We start from the raw sequence: 14,557 nt of genomic DNA, 5'->3' as shown, positions 1-14,557 counted from the left end.
ATTGAAAGTAGGGAAAAATTAAACCAATCTGAAGTTATTAAGTTAGGGAGCCTGATTCATCAAGGAAGGCAAAGTGAACAAAATGTCTATTTTTTTTTATACAACGGATAGAAATTGCGCGCTAAGAATCACGTACCTCAGAGATGCCCAGAGCTTGAATCAGACGAATGTGCGTGTGCTCGACTTTGGCGCACGCCCTTCCTGTACATTGTCTACATGCATATGCGCCTTCCCTCTCCATTACGCCCTTCAAATCGTAGGCGGTCAGAAGTGTCATTTGCATTCAAACTTAAAATGCATGCACTGGAGTAAAGTCCGTTTCTGAGCATGCGCAGAGCAATTTTAGGCACAATACGGAACGCAACGGGACTTGCGTCCGAAGATGAATCAGCCCCTGGGTCTTTTGCATAGGCACTTACCTTAAATTGTACCCTTATCGTCACTCTTCATAGCATACTTTAATATCTATGTAGGCAAAGGACACCTAGATTTAATTGTAATTCAAGAGTGAAGCAGTTCTGTGATTTACCAAAGAGGAACAAGCCTTTTGCAGATGTTTGCACTGCAGTCTTCTCCACTCTGTCTTTCCAACCACAAACACATTACTTTTATGTGTTAGAAGTGCCCTTTTGTAATGTTTTAGTATATTATTTTATCTTTTCAGTATATTGCTTCAGTCCATAGGATCTTTTGTGTGCTCGGAAATAGGATCTGTTGTTGAAATGTTGATAAGTTGCAGGAAAGCACTCCACCTAGAGGCCACTCCTAGGTCCTGCACCCAATGAATTAATAACATGTACAACAAATCTGCTGCTTACAATTATAATTTAATAAATAAGTGGGTTGATGCCCTTTGAACATATTGTGACGCTTACCATTCTTTTTCGTTTGCTCATTGTTGTTCTGTGTCATTTATTACACCCAGTATGTCTGAAGTACATAGGAATAATTACCTGTTGTACACCTATAGCTTTACTACAAACATATTACGTTCCAATAAGTCCCTAAGACTTATGCATATATTTTTGCAGACATCATTAGCAGCTGTCTCATAAAACACTAACTCTCATTTCAAGTACAGCAGTCCTTTAAAAGTTAGGTCATTTATAAAAAGTACTATGTTACTGTTTTAATCCAAAATGGTTTTAAAACACAATAATACCAAAAAATGCATAATAGATTTGAGTCAATAATAATTTACATCAAACTAAATTAGAAAGTTTTGTCGCCATCCCAAAGTTTTACAAGATGACATATGTGGGTAAATCTGTTTCATCATCCGTTACATACTGAACAAACGGTTGGTCACAGGCGTGAACTTCTTGGTGTCGTATTAAATCAGACTGGTGAGTAAAACATTTACCACATTCAGGGCAGTCAAACTGTTTTTCATCCGTATGAATTCTCTGGTGGCGGTTGAGAGCCGAAGTCTGGCGGAAGCACCTGCCACACTGGGGACAAGCAAATGGCCTTTCCCCTGTGTGAATCCTGATATGTCTAACCAGGCAGCCATTATAGAGAAAACGCTTCCCGCACTGTGGACAAACGTGTGGTCGCTCCATTGTATGAGCTCTTATATGTCTATCGCAAGCGGCTTTGACGCTAAACAATTTCTCACACTCAGTACAAGGATAAAGCATCTCGCCAGCGTGGAGCCGTAGGTGCATCTCATAGTTTGATCGCTTGACAAAACATTTCCCACATTCAGGACACGGAAGCGGTTTGTCTCTGATGTGTATAAACTGATGTCTCTCCAGACTTGACTTGGTGTAAAAAGATTTTCCGCATTCGTGGCAAGGCCATGAGGCTCCTCCTTTGTGTATTTTCAAGTGCGTTTCCAGATCAGATTGTGAGGTAAAGCATTGTGCGCAAACAGGACAAACCCGTATCTTCTCCTCCATGTGATGTATCAGATGTTCCTCCAAAGCGGTCTTCTCTTGAAAGTGTTCCCCACATTCTGAGCAATCAGATGTCTGCTGGTTGCGAACTGTCTGTTTATAAAACCCTGGAGCGCTGTTACAGTTTCCCTGACGCACAGGAGAGTCTACAACTGGTTTCCTCTCACTTTTAATATAACCATCCACTACCTGATTTTCAGATCTTCTCTGTATAGGATGATTTCCTCCCCTGTGCTCTGTCACATAAGGAGATTCAGTGAGACTGTCTCCTTTGTCTGAGTTTTGGTTGTTAACCATGACTCTCTTCACGAACCACACATTGACTATAGAAGGATCACTGCTGGGCTCTGCGGGAGTAATCACATCTTCCATTACCCAGTCTAGAAGGAGAGATAGACAGTGAGTATTGCTGCCGACTGGGATGGCTCAGACACAGACAAAGTATTGTAATAAATCACTAACAACAGCAACTGTTAATTCCAAATAATCTAATGGGGACATAAAGAAATGCAGTTACAAGAGCATTTTTTTTATGTTATTATTATTAATTTTTATTTATAGGGCGCCACAAAGTATCCGTAGCGCCGTACAAGGACAAACAATGGCACAGTACAAGGTGAAACAGCACAGTACAAGTAACAGTAAGCACTATAACTCTGGGGGATCAGGCACAGCATGAAAGAGAGGGAGGGAGGGGAAAAGTGAGTATAGGCAGGTAACTATGGCCCAAGAGGGAGGGCACGGATGACAGGTTGAAAGTCACTGAGGGGAGCGGAGAGAAGCGAGAGGAGACAGAAGGCAGAGGGACCGAGAGGAGGTGAGCAGAGTAGCTGGAGAGCGCAGTTAAAAGTGATGGAAACAGAAGGTAGGAGAGCCCTGCTCAAAGGAGCGAACAATCTAAAGGGAGGGGAAGACAGACAGACACATGGATGAGACGGAGAGACGGGAGGAAGGGGGAGAAGGGAAGAAGGGATGAGAAAGAGAGGTAGTTATCCAGTGGAAAAAGATTATAAATAATTTCTAACTAAGAGGCCATTTACGCTTCTGAAAGAATGAACTCAGTCACCAACATTCTAAGCACGGAACGTAATGGTTTTAATTCTTCATTTGAGAATAAGGACCCAGTACAGATTAAATAGTTTATGGTAAATCAAAGCTTCCTTTAGAAAAGTCCTATGGATTATACAGTTTTGCTCAGCCATTCCCCTGTAATGTATCTGGAAACATTACTGCTATAGTTTAACAGCATTTTTCATATATATTTTTTATATTTATAACCCTATAATAAAGATGATTTCATTTCTTATTAACCTTTCTGCTTGCTTCTGTCACATATATATATAAGAACATACAGTTTGTTTTTCTAATCTACTTATGTGTGTGCTGGAGAATTTAGCAGAGATGTATGAAGTGAGTCTGGAAAGATAGTAGTCTGAGCTGGCTCCTCCCCCTCCTTTCCCTATTCACTACAGAAGAACATGGCAGGCACTGGTGACTATTCTCAAGGTTTTACTTTGTTGCAACAATGTTGCTGCTCTCTGCAAAACTTTAACCCCTTAGTGTGGTAGAAAAGCTGAAAAGTTAAAATTCTGCTTCAAATTAATAAGGCAGCAATAAAGTGCATAATGATGTTTACAAACCTTATTATTAGTAATTGAGGGGTATCAACAAAATACATGTTAATATATACATACACAAAAGCCTAATTTTATGGGCTAACACGACCTACAGAAAACATAAAAATTAATCTTTCCTTTCAGACGGTTCCTTATGCTGAATCACTGATGATGTCTATATATATATATTTACACATATACATACACACACATAATATATATATATATATATATATATATATATAATGTTCTGTATAATAATACTGCAACACCACTTGTATTCCCACATCATGCGGTGACTGACCTGCACCTTGTTCCTCCTCTTTAGCTCTCCTGTCGTTATTTTCACAGGGCTCATCATCATCATCATCAATGTTTATAACTTCTTGCTTGATGTACAAGCGACCTGTGGGGTTACAAGGCCAGTATGATTAAATGGTATGCCAGTGCCCTTGGTTTGTTATTAATCTAATTATAAACACTGGAAGACTAATCCAACCTGCGGCTCGCCAGCCTTTGTAGAACTACAAGTACCACTATAGCGTTGTCGGACAGGTGGCCCCATGTTGCTCCACAGCAGCTGGAGAGCCACAGGTAGGACAATCTGAAATTTAGTGTCTTCGTATGAACCATCCCAAGAACAACAACTAATATGTGTAAGTAGTAATTGGGGTGCGTTATACAATAGTGGGTGTAGTATTAATTTATATGAAATGAAGTTCATGTATCTAACTTGCTGATTTTACAGGGGTTAGCGAATTCTGGCCCCCGCTTACAGCCAACTGTTACCTGAATAACAGAGATATGGACGCCTGTGTTGGTTCCAGTAAACAGGAGGGTTACGGGGGTGAGGGAGCTCCTATTTGTTATATGTGGGGAGCAGGACTGATTAAGAAGGGGTTGCCCAAATGTGGACCATCCCTTTATCAGTCTGACACACAAAAAAGTAAATATCCCCAAGGGAGTTTCTCCCTTTCCCCTCCCAGTACTTATATAGTATCTTCTCTATTCTCATAGTGTCACTACGGTCATCATATAATGACTGCAGGAGGAAGCACACAGTGACACATACACAAGTCACTGTGCACTTATTCCTGCAGTCACTGTATTAGAAGCCAATCAATAGCCGCTGGAGTAGAAACAGTGCAGGATAGGAAGGATACCCCCCCCCCCCAACCCCTCCAGTCAGTTGTCGTGCTCTGAATACAGTGAGTGCAGGAGGAAGTGCACAGTGATTTTCTATGTATGAGAAGTGTGTTGACACTGAGGGAACAGAGGTAAAAGGGCCGGGAGTAGAGGTACACAGGGCGTTATGCTACAAACCGCTCCGCAAAATGCCCAACAAATTCCTAAATTCAAATTCCCATGCTTGAAGGGAAAAAAAAGATACAATCTTCATCAGCTCTTTATATGTAATACTTTAATTTGACAACACGGTATCTATAAGAATATTTCAATTTCCACATTGAATTATCTCCAGCCAGTACCCTTGGAGCAGTCAGTGGTCGGTAACAAACCTGCAGAAAGGTCCCTGACAGACTCATCTTCTTGTTTAATCCTAGAAGTAATATCAGGAACCACACACACACCTGTGTACACAAGAACCAACAGTAAATCTCAAATAACACAACATACACTAATATATTATACAAAACCGTTGTTAATACACCGACACTCCAAGCTAGATTTATTCAATATGCTGCTTTATACCAGAGCTATGAATACTGCTTTAAGCAAGGACACCCAGACAGGACATCTGCTAAATCTATTAGTGTATCCAGCCGCCTGCTCACACCCTCCCGTGATCATGTCTGGGTGTATATGACATTTTCCTACAATAAGTGCACCCTAATAGATCCCATACTTCTCACCCTGAGACTTGCGCTCAGCTTGCAGGAAATTCCTCATAATCGCCTCTTTTCCTTCCATTCTTGATACAGGTTCAGATTTCACATGAACAGATTCTACAAATGAGAATTTATTCTAATTAAAAACAACACATAAAATTGACAATGACAACCTGGGCCTTATTCATTAAGGAAAGAAAGTAAAGCAAAATAAAATGAGTAACTTTGCACCTTGGCAAAACCATGTTGCATTGGAGGGGGAGGTAAATTTTAAATGTGGGGACAGATTTATAGTTGGGGTAGAGCATGTCCTGGATCAACTTTAAATGTCAGTGTACAAATAAAGCTATCAAGTATTTGTGTGCTAGATGAAAAAAACATCCAGTATTTTCCTTATGTGCAAAATAATAAACTAATTTGCACCCGCTTGTATTGCAACATGGTTTGTCCAGGAGCAAATTGACTCTTTTTTCTCTTTGCTTTCCTTAATGAATCAGGCTTACATGATAAAAACATTTAAATTAATATTCTCTTTGCTGCAAAGATTAGAACTCAAAGGGATTTTCCACTTTAAATATTTTAGTAAATCCCCTCCCTACCTAGACAAGTGCTTAATAATCATATAGAGCAGTGCTCCTCATAGTAATCATAAAAGGCTCTGCATAATCATGTCTGTATGACATTCTCCTATGTTATTGTGCTCCTCACAGTAACCATAGATGAAGCCCTCCCTGACAGTCTGTATGGCATTCTCCTACGCCCTTATCTTGTACAGCAGTGCTCCTCACGGTATCCATAGGAAGAATCCCTCCCTGACTGTATAACATTATCCTACTTTATCTTGTGCAAAATCCAATGTTTTCAGTAAACCCACAAGGACGTCTCACCTGGAGACTTGAGCTCAGCTTGCCGGAAATTCCTCACAATCGTCTGTTTTCCTTCTATTCCTGAGACAGGCTCAGATTTCACATGGGCAGAGTCTGCAAATTAGACTTTTTATGACTAAAAACAACACCTAAAATTGACACTGAAGATAAAATCGTCCCAAAATCATACACCCCAACCCAGCTTTCCTAATTCATACACTTAAATATATATTCTCTTTGGTGCAAAAAATAGAACTCTGGGGGCTTTCTACTTTAAAATTATATATATATATATATATATATATATATATATATATATATATATATATATATATATTTTAAATAGACAAATGTTTTATATTCCTAACGATTTACTGCATCATTCTATTCCCCTTTTATGTAGCTGTGCTCATCACAGTAACCGTAGTTGGAGGCCCTCCATGACCATGTCTTTGTGTATAACATTCCTCTATTTTATTACCATATGCAGCAGTGCTCCTCACAGTGCACCCTAGAAGATCTTATACATATACTCTGAATGTGCCAATGTTTCACTGCCAAAATATCTAAGACTTCTCACCTGGAGACTTGCGATCAGTTTGCAGGATCCTCACAATCGTCTGTTTTCCTTCTTCTATCCTTGATACAATTTCAGTTTTCACATATTCTGCAAATTAGATTTTTTTTCTAATTAAAAACAATACTTAAAATTAACAATGAAGGTATTATCCTCCAAAATCATACTACTAATCATTCAATCAAACTACTAGTGTGTGGATAATTTACTATATATACCCTTAAAACCGTTCTCCATATTGATATATACATATATTTTACATTCACTTCCTACGCTAGAGAGGTGTTTTGAGCCCCCCACTATTTACTGTATCATTCCAATCCAGTGCTCCTCACAGTAACCATAGGTGGATGCTCTATGTGATCACATCTGTGTGTATGATATTCTCCTACTCCATTATCTTGTACACCTCAAAAGCTCCCAAACCTGTACTATGAAAGTTAAACTGTTTTCACTACTAAACCCTCACGGACTTCTCACCTGGAGACTTGCGCTCAGCTTGCTGGATGTTCCTTACAATCACCTGTTTTCCCTCTAACCTTGATACGGTTTCGGGCTTCACTTGGACAGATTCTGCAAATGAGATTTTCTCTGATTAAAGAAAACACCTAAAATTGACAATGAAAGTGATATTTTCCTAAAGTCATACACCTCAACCCAGCTATTGTGATAAATATATTTACACAAATATTTTCTTTGGTGCCGTAATTATTAATTTACTATTCATAACCTTTAGAAGGGTTCCACTTTAAAATATCATTTTTAAATCCCCTTATTACCCTAGAACAGGGACCTTTGGGCTCCCCACTGTTTGCTGCATAGAGCAGTTCCACCAATTAGCAACTGGCTTTCAGGTATAGCTGCAGGAGAGAGCAGGAAATTGCTGAAGGTAAGTGCAGAGGTCCTGGCGGGACCCTGCTCCACAGGGGTGCACGCAGGGGGTTTCTGGGTCTCCAGAAACCCCTCCCCTGCACTAACGAAGTGCCCCACATATCGGCACTGTACCATACAGCAGCCGCGGCGCTGTCAAAGAAGCGTCCGCAGCAGTGCTATACAGCACCGCCGCGGACGCTTCTTTGGCAGCGCCGCAGCTGCTGTATAGTACAGTGCTACCGAAACACCCCCCATAAAAATCCCGCGTGCGACCCTGCTCCATACAAGGAATGGTTGGGGCCCCAGGAGAGGGTACTCCACTAAAGCACTATATTACAGGGAAAGGAAGGAATGTAAAAAAAAATAATGGAAAAAACTCTTTAATGTCCTAATGACTATGTGAAGCTTACACCTAACAGACCAGACCAAATTTCACATGGTATTATGCTATACTAGTAATACTATACTAGCATAGTATTGTCATTCATATTATTGTTTAGGAAAAAGGGACATAAAGAAAGTACTGACCATACGCTTTGCTATTTCTATATAATTGAATGTATTTCTTCAATTCCAATCATTTTTAGGATACCATACATGACTATTATAGGTAACAAGTCTATTATATAGCAATGTGTGTGTGGGGGGGTGGGGTTCTCCCTACAGAAAGAACCATTTTAATTTATATCAAGGACACAGACTTACATGTAAAAACAAAGGCCCAGATGTCCATGAATCATTAACACATGTACTAACATCCTTCTAACGTACGAACAGCCACTTTGGCAGAGGTTATCTAAACCTGAACTCCACCCAAAACATTATATTCAGTTTTGGGAGGCGTTTAGTATGTGTAATTAAAATCTAGAGTATTACTAACCATCAGTGTGATGTTCTTCAGATCTGGCGACTTCATCGATGTCTCTACTGGTCCAACCACGATCTTCTCTATGCTGCTACCTCGTGTCTGATTCAGGCTAATGTTTAGAGCACAGGGGAGGGGCTTCAGCAATACCGCTGCTTGTATGAAACATGCCAATAGCAGCAGCACAGAGAAGAGCGGAGCTGGATCAACAGATGCATCTAGGAAGTCACCAGATTGGAAGATCAACACACTGCCAGTAGGTAATACCCAATATTTTTGGCTCCTATCTGTAAGCACAGACTCCTCCCCCTCCTGGCTCCTACATGTAAGTACAGGCTCCTCCCCCTCCTGGCTACTACCTGTAAGCACAGACTCCTCCCCCTCCTGGCTCCTACATGTAAGTACAGGCTCCTCCCCCTCCTGGCTACTACCTGTAAGCACAGGCTCCTCCCCCTCCTGGTGCTTACCTGTAAGCACAGGCTCCTCCCCCTCATGGCTCCTACCTGTAAGCACAGGCTCCTCCCCCTCCTGGCTCCTACCTGTAAGCACAGGCTCCTCCCCCTCCTGGCTCCTACATGTAAGCACAGGCTCCTCCCCTCCTGGCTCCTACCTGTAGGTACAGGCTCCTCCCCCTCTTGCGGTTACTTGGTGATGGGAGATTAATAACACACAGAGTTCTGGTTGTACTGACAACGGACACTCGCAACATCGTACAGTTAAACAAAACCAATGACCCCGGACGCCATGCTTTGTACTCAGGGGCAGGTCCCAGCAACGCCCATGCCTCTATCCTACAGGCTGATGTAACTGACTGCCTCGGAAATAATTATAGAGCTTCTCCATCTACTGACCTGTAGGACGTTCCTCCTCCACCTGGAGCGCTGTCCTCTCATCCAGGTATGGCTCCTGTCCTTGCTCAATCTTTGCTATAACATCGGGCTTTACAAGAACACAGCCTAAATATTACCAGGAGAGACTTAATATACATTAATATTGCATTTAAACATTGTGTAACCCAGGTCAGTATAAATAGACCGGTCCTTTCTTTTATCAACACCCTCATTATCTCACACTTGTATTCTTGTATCCATCACTACATACACTAAACTAACTTTTTTTTTTTTAGTTCCACTATTACAAATACCCTAGGACACATTTATAGCTTCCTAAACATGATTAAAGGCCCATATTTTATTTCTACTACAAATAGAGACATCATAGTCTCTGATAGGTAATAAAGAGGGCGTACAGATTATTGTCAGATGTTGGATGTTTTTATTTCATTGACAGAAAAATATTTAGGATCCAGGAGCTACAAGTGTCAGGAAGCTGAGCAATAGGAATTTATATATTACACAAAGCTAATATTAGTGCTAGATAGATATGAGATAGATAGATAGATAGATAGATAGATAGATAGATAGATAGATAGATAGATAGATAGATAGATAGAACCAGAGGATACGGACAGATCACAGACCACTAACACCAAGATAATCCCTTACCCAGAGAACAGAGCGTCTGATAATTTTCCATCATTACGTGCTTATAAAGATTCTTCTGTTCTTCTACTAAACAGCCCCACTCCTCCTTGGAAAAGTAAACTGCAAGTTCTTCAAAATCATTAACATCCTAAAACGAGATAAACGGGGGAACCATTGTTCATTCCAGCCAAATACACTGCCTTACAGTGTCCTTTATTATGTCTGGGACACAGTAACCAGCCTCCAACCAGTGATTCTAAACACTGAGCTACCCCTCCACAGCTTCAGCATGTGCTACACTACAGACTACTGTGGGCATTATGTGACTTTTATTTATAATACATACATGGATATTTGTAAAACAACCTGCAAAATATACTCCTATATACAGAGAGTAGTGATGTCATTATTTATATTGAGAGGGTAGCGATGTCATTATTTATATCTGGACAGTAGTGGTGATGTCATTATTTATATCTGGAGAATAGTGGTGATGTCATTATTTATATCTGGAGAGTAATGGCGATGTCACATGACGCATTGTGACGGTGTTCCGTGATGGAATGTAGAACTGTCAGTGATTGTAAAACTGTCCTGTGTATGTGGATCACCACATACAAATACACATCTCTCTCACTGTGTATAACACTACACTGTCCTCTGTTGCTCATGACCGCTGCCTGGGTGTCACCCTAGACTCCACTTTCATCTTCATCGCCCCCATCCAGTCTCTCTCCCAAGCCTGCCGTCTTCAAAACATCACCAGAATAAGATCCTTCCTCTCCCCTTTCGCCTCTCTGCTCTGCCAATCTGGCTCCCCATTCCCTACCGGATCCAATACAGCTACTCACTCTCACTTACAACGCGCTCAGCCACTCCCGTACTCCGTACCATCCCCAACCTCATCTCTCACTCTGACTGTTCCCATGCCAATCCCCACCTATGGAATTCACCACCACGCCCAGACTTTCCACCAGCCTCAAATGTTTTGAATGGTCATTAAAAACCCATCAAAGTCCACCAGTGCAGCTCTTAATTCCACTCTCTGGCCCAGCGTTCCTCGGCCCAGTGGCACCCCGCGTCCCCCTTCCCATTCGATTGCCAGTCTTCAGAAGCGGGGCCGAATCTTCTATGGTCCTGTCTGCTTCCATCTTGTCCACCTGTGCTTTTTTTTGTGTATTGAATCTCTTGCATGCTTTGCACACTTGTTTATTATATACCTGACCTATAACTCTCTATGTACAGTATTATGCTTAACTTCTAATAATACTTAATAATAATCCGTTATTAGCTTACTTGTTGTTTTTGCAATTTTAAATCTGGATAACATTCTTTAATTTCTCAATTTGGACAGCGCTACAGAATATGTCTGCTACATAAAATGTCCCCATTGCCTACACTCAATGGTCAGAACCAATATTCATGAGAATGCAGGGGACATCGCTGAGGCATAAGGTGACCCACATCGCTGAGGCAATGATAGCCCTATTGAATTGTCCATCTATGCTCTCACACCTAAGGGATGTGCTGTATTGTTTGAACTGATAGGATGTTTTTACCTTTCACGGATAAGAACGGACACTACACTAAATATTTATACATATATTGGTCTCAACTGTCCTAAAAAAATATAACATAATCCTAATTTTAATGATGCATTATGCTAAATATTTACCCTATGTACTAAAATCATATATTTTTACTTTATGAATTTATGGAAACTTTTTTACCTATATATTAAATACAAGTTCTATCATAGGCATGATTGTCTTTAATAATCTGATTTATAAGCACCAACATCTCCCGTGGTGTTATACAGATAATTAAATGACACCATTTTACCATTTAAGAACCACAGAGACCAAATGGAAATTCAGGCATTGTGATCATGTATTCTGATAGGTAGAAGAGTATCACCAGGAACCACATGTAATTAATAGTATATAGAGTTGCAACACATTAATTTCATATTTCAGTTTATTAGTAAACAAGGAACAGTAATGCCACATTAGAGGTTATTTAAGAACACGATGTACAGAGCAACAATGATGCTGTAACCCACAGCAACCAATAATACATCAGCTTTATGTAGGCAGACTAATGGAAAGTAATATGTAATTAGTTGCTCGGGGACACAGCACACATTCTACTTGCATTATTTTATTATATAATGCCTATGGTGTTTTAGTGACCTCAACCGCATGGCAGTGGGACAGGGTGGCTTTGAAACAAATAAGGACTTACCGTGGTAAAGTGTTTGTCAGGATAGTGCGGTGCCACACTGGTTCGTGCATTCATGCTGTCACTATTTTACTTCTTGAATTGTTCTCCAAGGCTGATACTGCCTGTCTGTCCAGCCTCTGATGTCTAATGTATGACCTGGAAGCTGCTGGAATAAGATGGAAGCTTAGGGCCTGATGCAGAGTGGTTCACAAAATTGTTGTAAATTACCTAAAATTCAGCACACTCAAAAATAACGTATTGCTGCCCAAATGCTGAGCCATAAAACATCTTCAAATGGGTCTGGCTCCGCAGCAAATGCCTAGTCACCACCATCAGCAGGTGGTTGTACTATAGCTGGTACACAAGGTACACCTCTTAACAGGTGTACATGTGCGTTTCTGTAGGCCACATTTTCCTGAACACGTCCTTACTGTACTCAGGTGTCTGGGCTGGGAAGAGCCATGTAATTTCGGCGTTGCTTGAAATACAGCATCATACAAACCAACACTTCTGATTCTATTGCACATATTAACCAGGCAGCTAGCAAAACTTTTAAAAAATGGATTTACTCTATCTGAAGAATCAAACAATCAAACAGATTTTTGCGGATAAAAGTTGAATGAGATTTTGATCAGTAAAATCGTGCCATCTCCTTGACATTACTATACTGCTTATATAGGTACCAAACAAATCATTTTCAGACACTGTGGGCTTGTAATCCTCTTTCTCGCCGTTTCTGATCCTCCACCCCATCTAGTTACTGTTACTATTTTCACCTTTGGAAAATGTTGGCATTACATAACAATGTGTCAGTTAAAAAAATAAAATCCATAACTTTTTTGGGGGGGGGGTTTCTTTTTAATATAAATATAAAATATTTACAAGAGGCTGGCAACTCATATAGATATATAGAATATTTACCATCTGTATATACAGTGACTTACAGTTAATCAATGTCTATGCCTGCAGTATATGTTATTTATAATGCATCCCCTTACAGTGTATTGCACAGACCAGACACTATACACGTGACAGCATGCGTTGTTTACAATGAAGCTCTTGTGGCAATCATGAGAATTAGAGTCATAAATTACACCATCAGTCTGGGCATCAGTGATAATATATAGGTCTCCCACGATGCCCATGGTGTTGGTATAGTTACTGCATAACCCTAAACTTCACAACTTGCCCATTATACTGCACAAGTCAGACTGCCTACCTGAGACCATGTATATTTACAATGTACATGTGAACACACAATCACAACACAAGAAGTGAGGGTCGCTGCCATACCTTCTGCTGCACAAATAAGGAGGCTGTGCAGGAAGGGAGCCCTGGTTGGCGGATCGTTCCTGTTTACTCTACACTGGCCGGGAGTTGTAGTTCAACGGAGAGAGGAACGTATGATACAAACGCGCAGCAGGACTACAACTCCCAAGGACCCTTGCGTGAAGCCTAATCATGTGACATTTATAAACCAATCAAGTTCGGAGAACTGGCGTCCTCATCCTTTGTAGTGTGAGAAGTTCAGTGATGTGGAAAGTGAATGGCAGAGTTTTATCTCTCACTTTACTCATAACATTCTCATTGTGCTGCTTCAGGTGTCTCAATGTGCAGATACTCTACTGTAAGAGTTCGACATAATTACTGTAAAATAATGATATTGATATATTTATTTGGCTACTTGTCATGTCCATTTTTTATCTAAATGACAGGTTCCAAAACCCTAAATTTGCAAACTGCATAAATGTTCTGGGCTTTACTTAGACTTAGCAAATCCTGTTAAATGGACAAACCATGTTGCTATTATAATATATACCTTTACATGCAGTGCAAACATGCTTTTGCTTATAGCACACCCCCTTTCCAACTAATTTCAAATATTTTGTTCTCACCTGCAGCACAGTATGGTTTTGCCAAGAAGCAGAATTGTGCTGTTCAAAAGAACTCCTAACTTTAAATGAAGCCCTCTATGTTCAACTATGTAATATATCAAAGCAAGGTGGCTGGACCCCTCTCATCACCTGCTTGCAAGTGCAATGGGACTATAACTTCTGTTGCAGTGCACCTTTCTGTAATTGTAGGTTTAATACGTCAGCTTGAAGGTGGCACTAGACAATGTCTGAATCCTGGAAGTTAGTTTGGGCAGGAGATTTAAAGATTAAATGACCCAACCAAGATGGAGTGAAGCCTACTTGGCCCCAGTAGAGTGTGGACAGTATGTGGAAGTCCCCACGCCACTAAACACAATGTGAAAACAAAAGCATGAGTCTAACTGATCCTTCTGACAAAGAGAATGCATTAGGAC

The 14,557-nt window shown here is 40.5% G+C and overlaps 1 protein-coding gene across 3 annotated transcripts; it reads right to left on the bottom strand.

Annotated features, from left to right (window-relative positions):
* Positions 1-877: 877 nt before the first annotated feature.
* On the bottom strand, positions 878-13,632 carry LOC142101988 (uncharacterized). Of its 3 annotated transcripts, none has more exons than XM_075186486.1 (11): positions 13,543-13,632; positions 12,271-12,415; positions 10,048-10,174; positions 9,394-9,498; positions 7,285-7,377; positions 6,808-6,894; positions 6,249-6,341; positions 5,386-5,478; positions 5,032-5,103; positions 3,819-3,920; positions 878-2,278 (listed from the first exon to the last, which is right to left on the bottom strand). In XM_075186486.1, the coding sequence occupies exons 2-11, from the start codon at positions 12,322-12,324 to the stop codon at positions 1,242-1,244; spliced, it is 1,863 nt and encodes a 620-aa protein (XP_075042587.1). In that variant the 5' UTR covers positions 12,325-12,415; positions 13,543-13,632; the 3' UTR covers positions 878-1,241. The 3 variants fall into 3 exon arrangements, with proteins under 3 accessions (XP_075042587.1, XP_075042588.1, XP_075042589.1); XM_075186487.1 differs by having other exon boundaries at positions 12,271-12,412; positions 13,543-13,624; XM_075186488.1 differs by lacking the exon at positions 13,543-13,632 and adding an exon at positions 13,469-13,493 and having other exon boundaries at positions 12,271-12,412.
* Between the last annotated feature and the right edge of the window lie 925 nt (positions 13,633-14,557).

This window comes from Mixophyes fleayi, chromosome 9 (genome assembly GCF_038048845.1).
Source record: "Mixophyes fleayi isolate aMixFle1 chromosome 9, aMixFle1.hap1, whole genome shotgun sequence".
NCBI classification, from domain to species: Eukaryota; Metazoa; Chordata; class Amphibia; order Anura; family Limnodynastidae; genus Mixophyes; species Mixophyes fleayi.
Note: the sequence above shows the minus strand (reverse complement) of the source record. Positions and strands in the feature narration are given on the sequence as shown.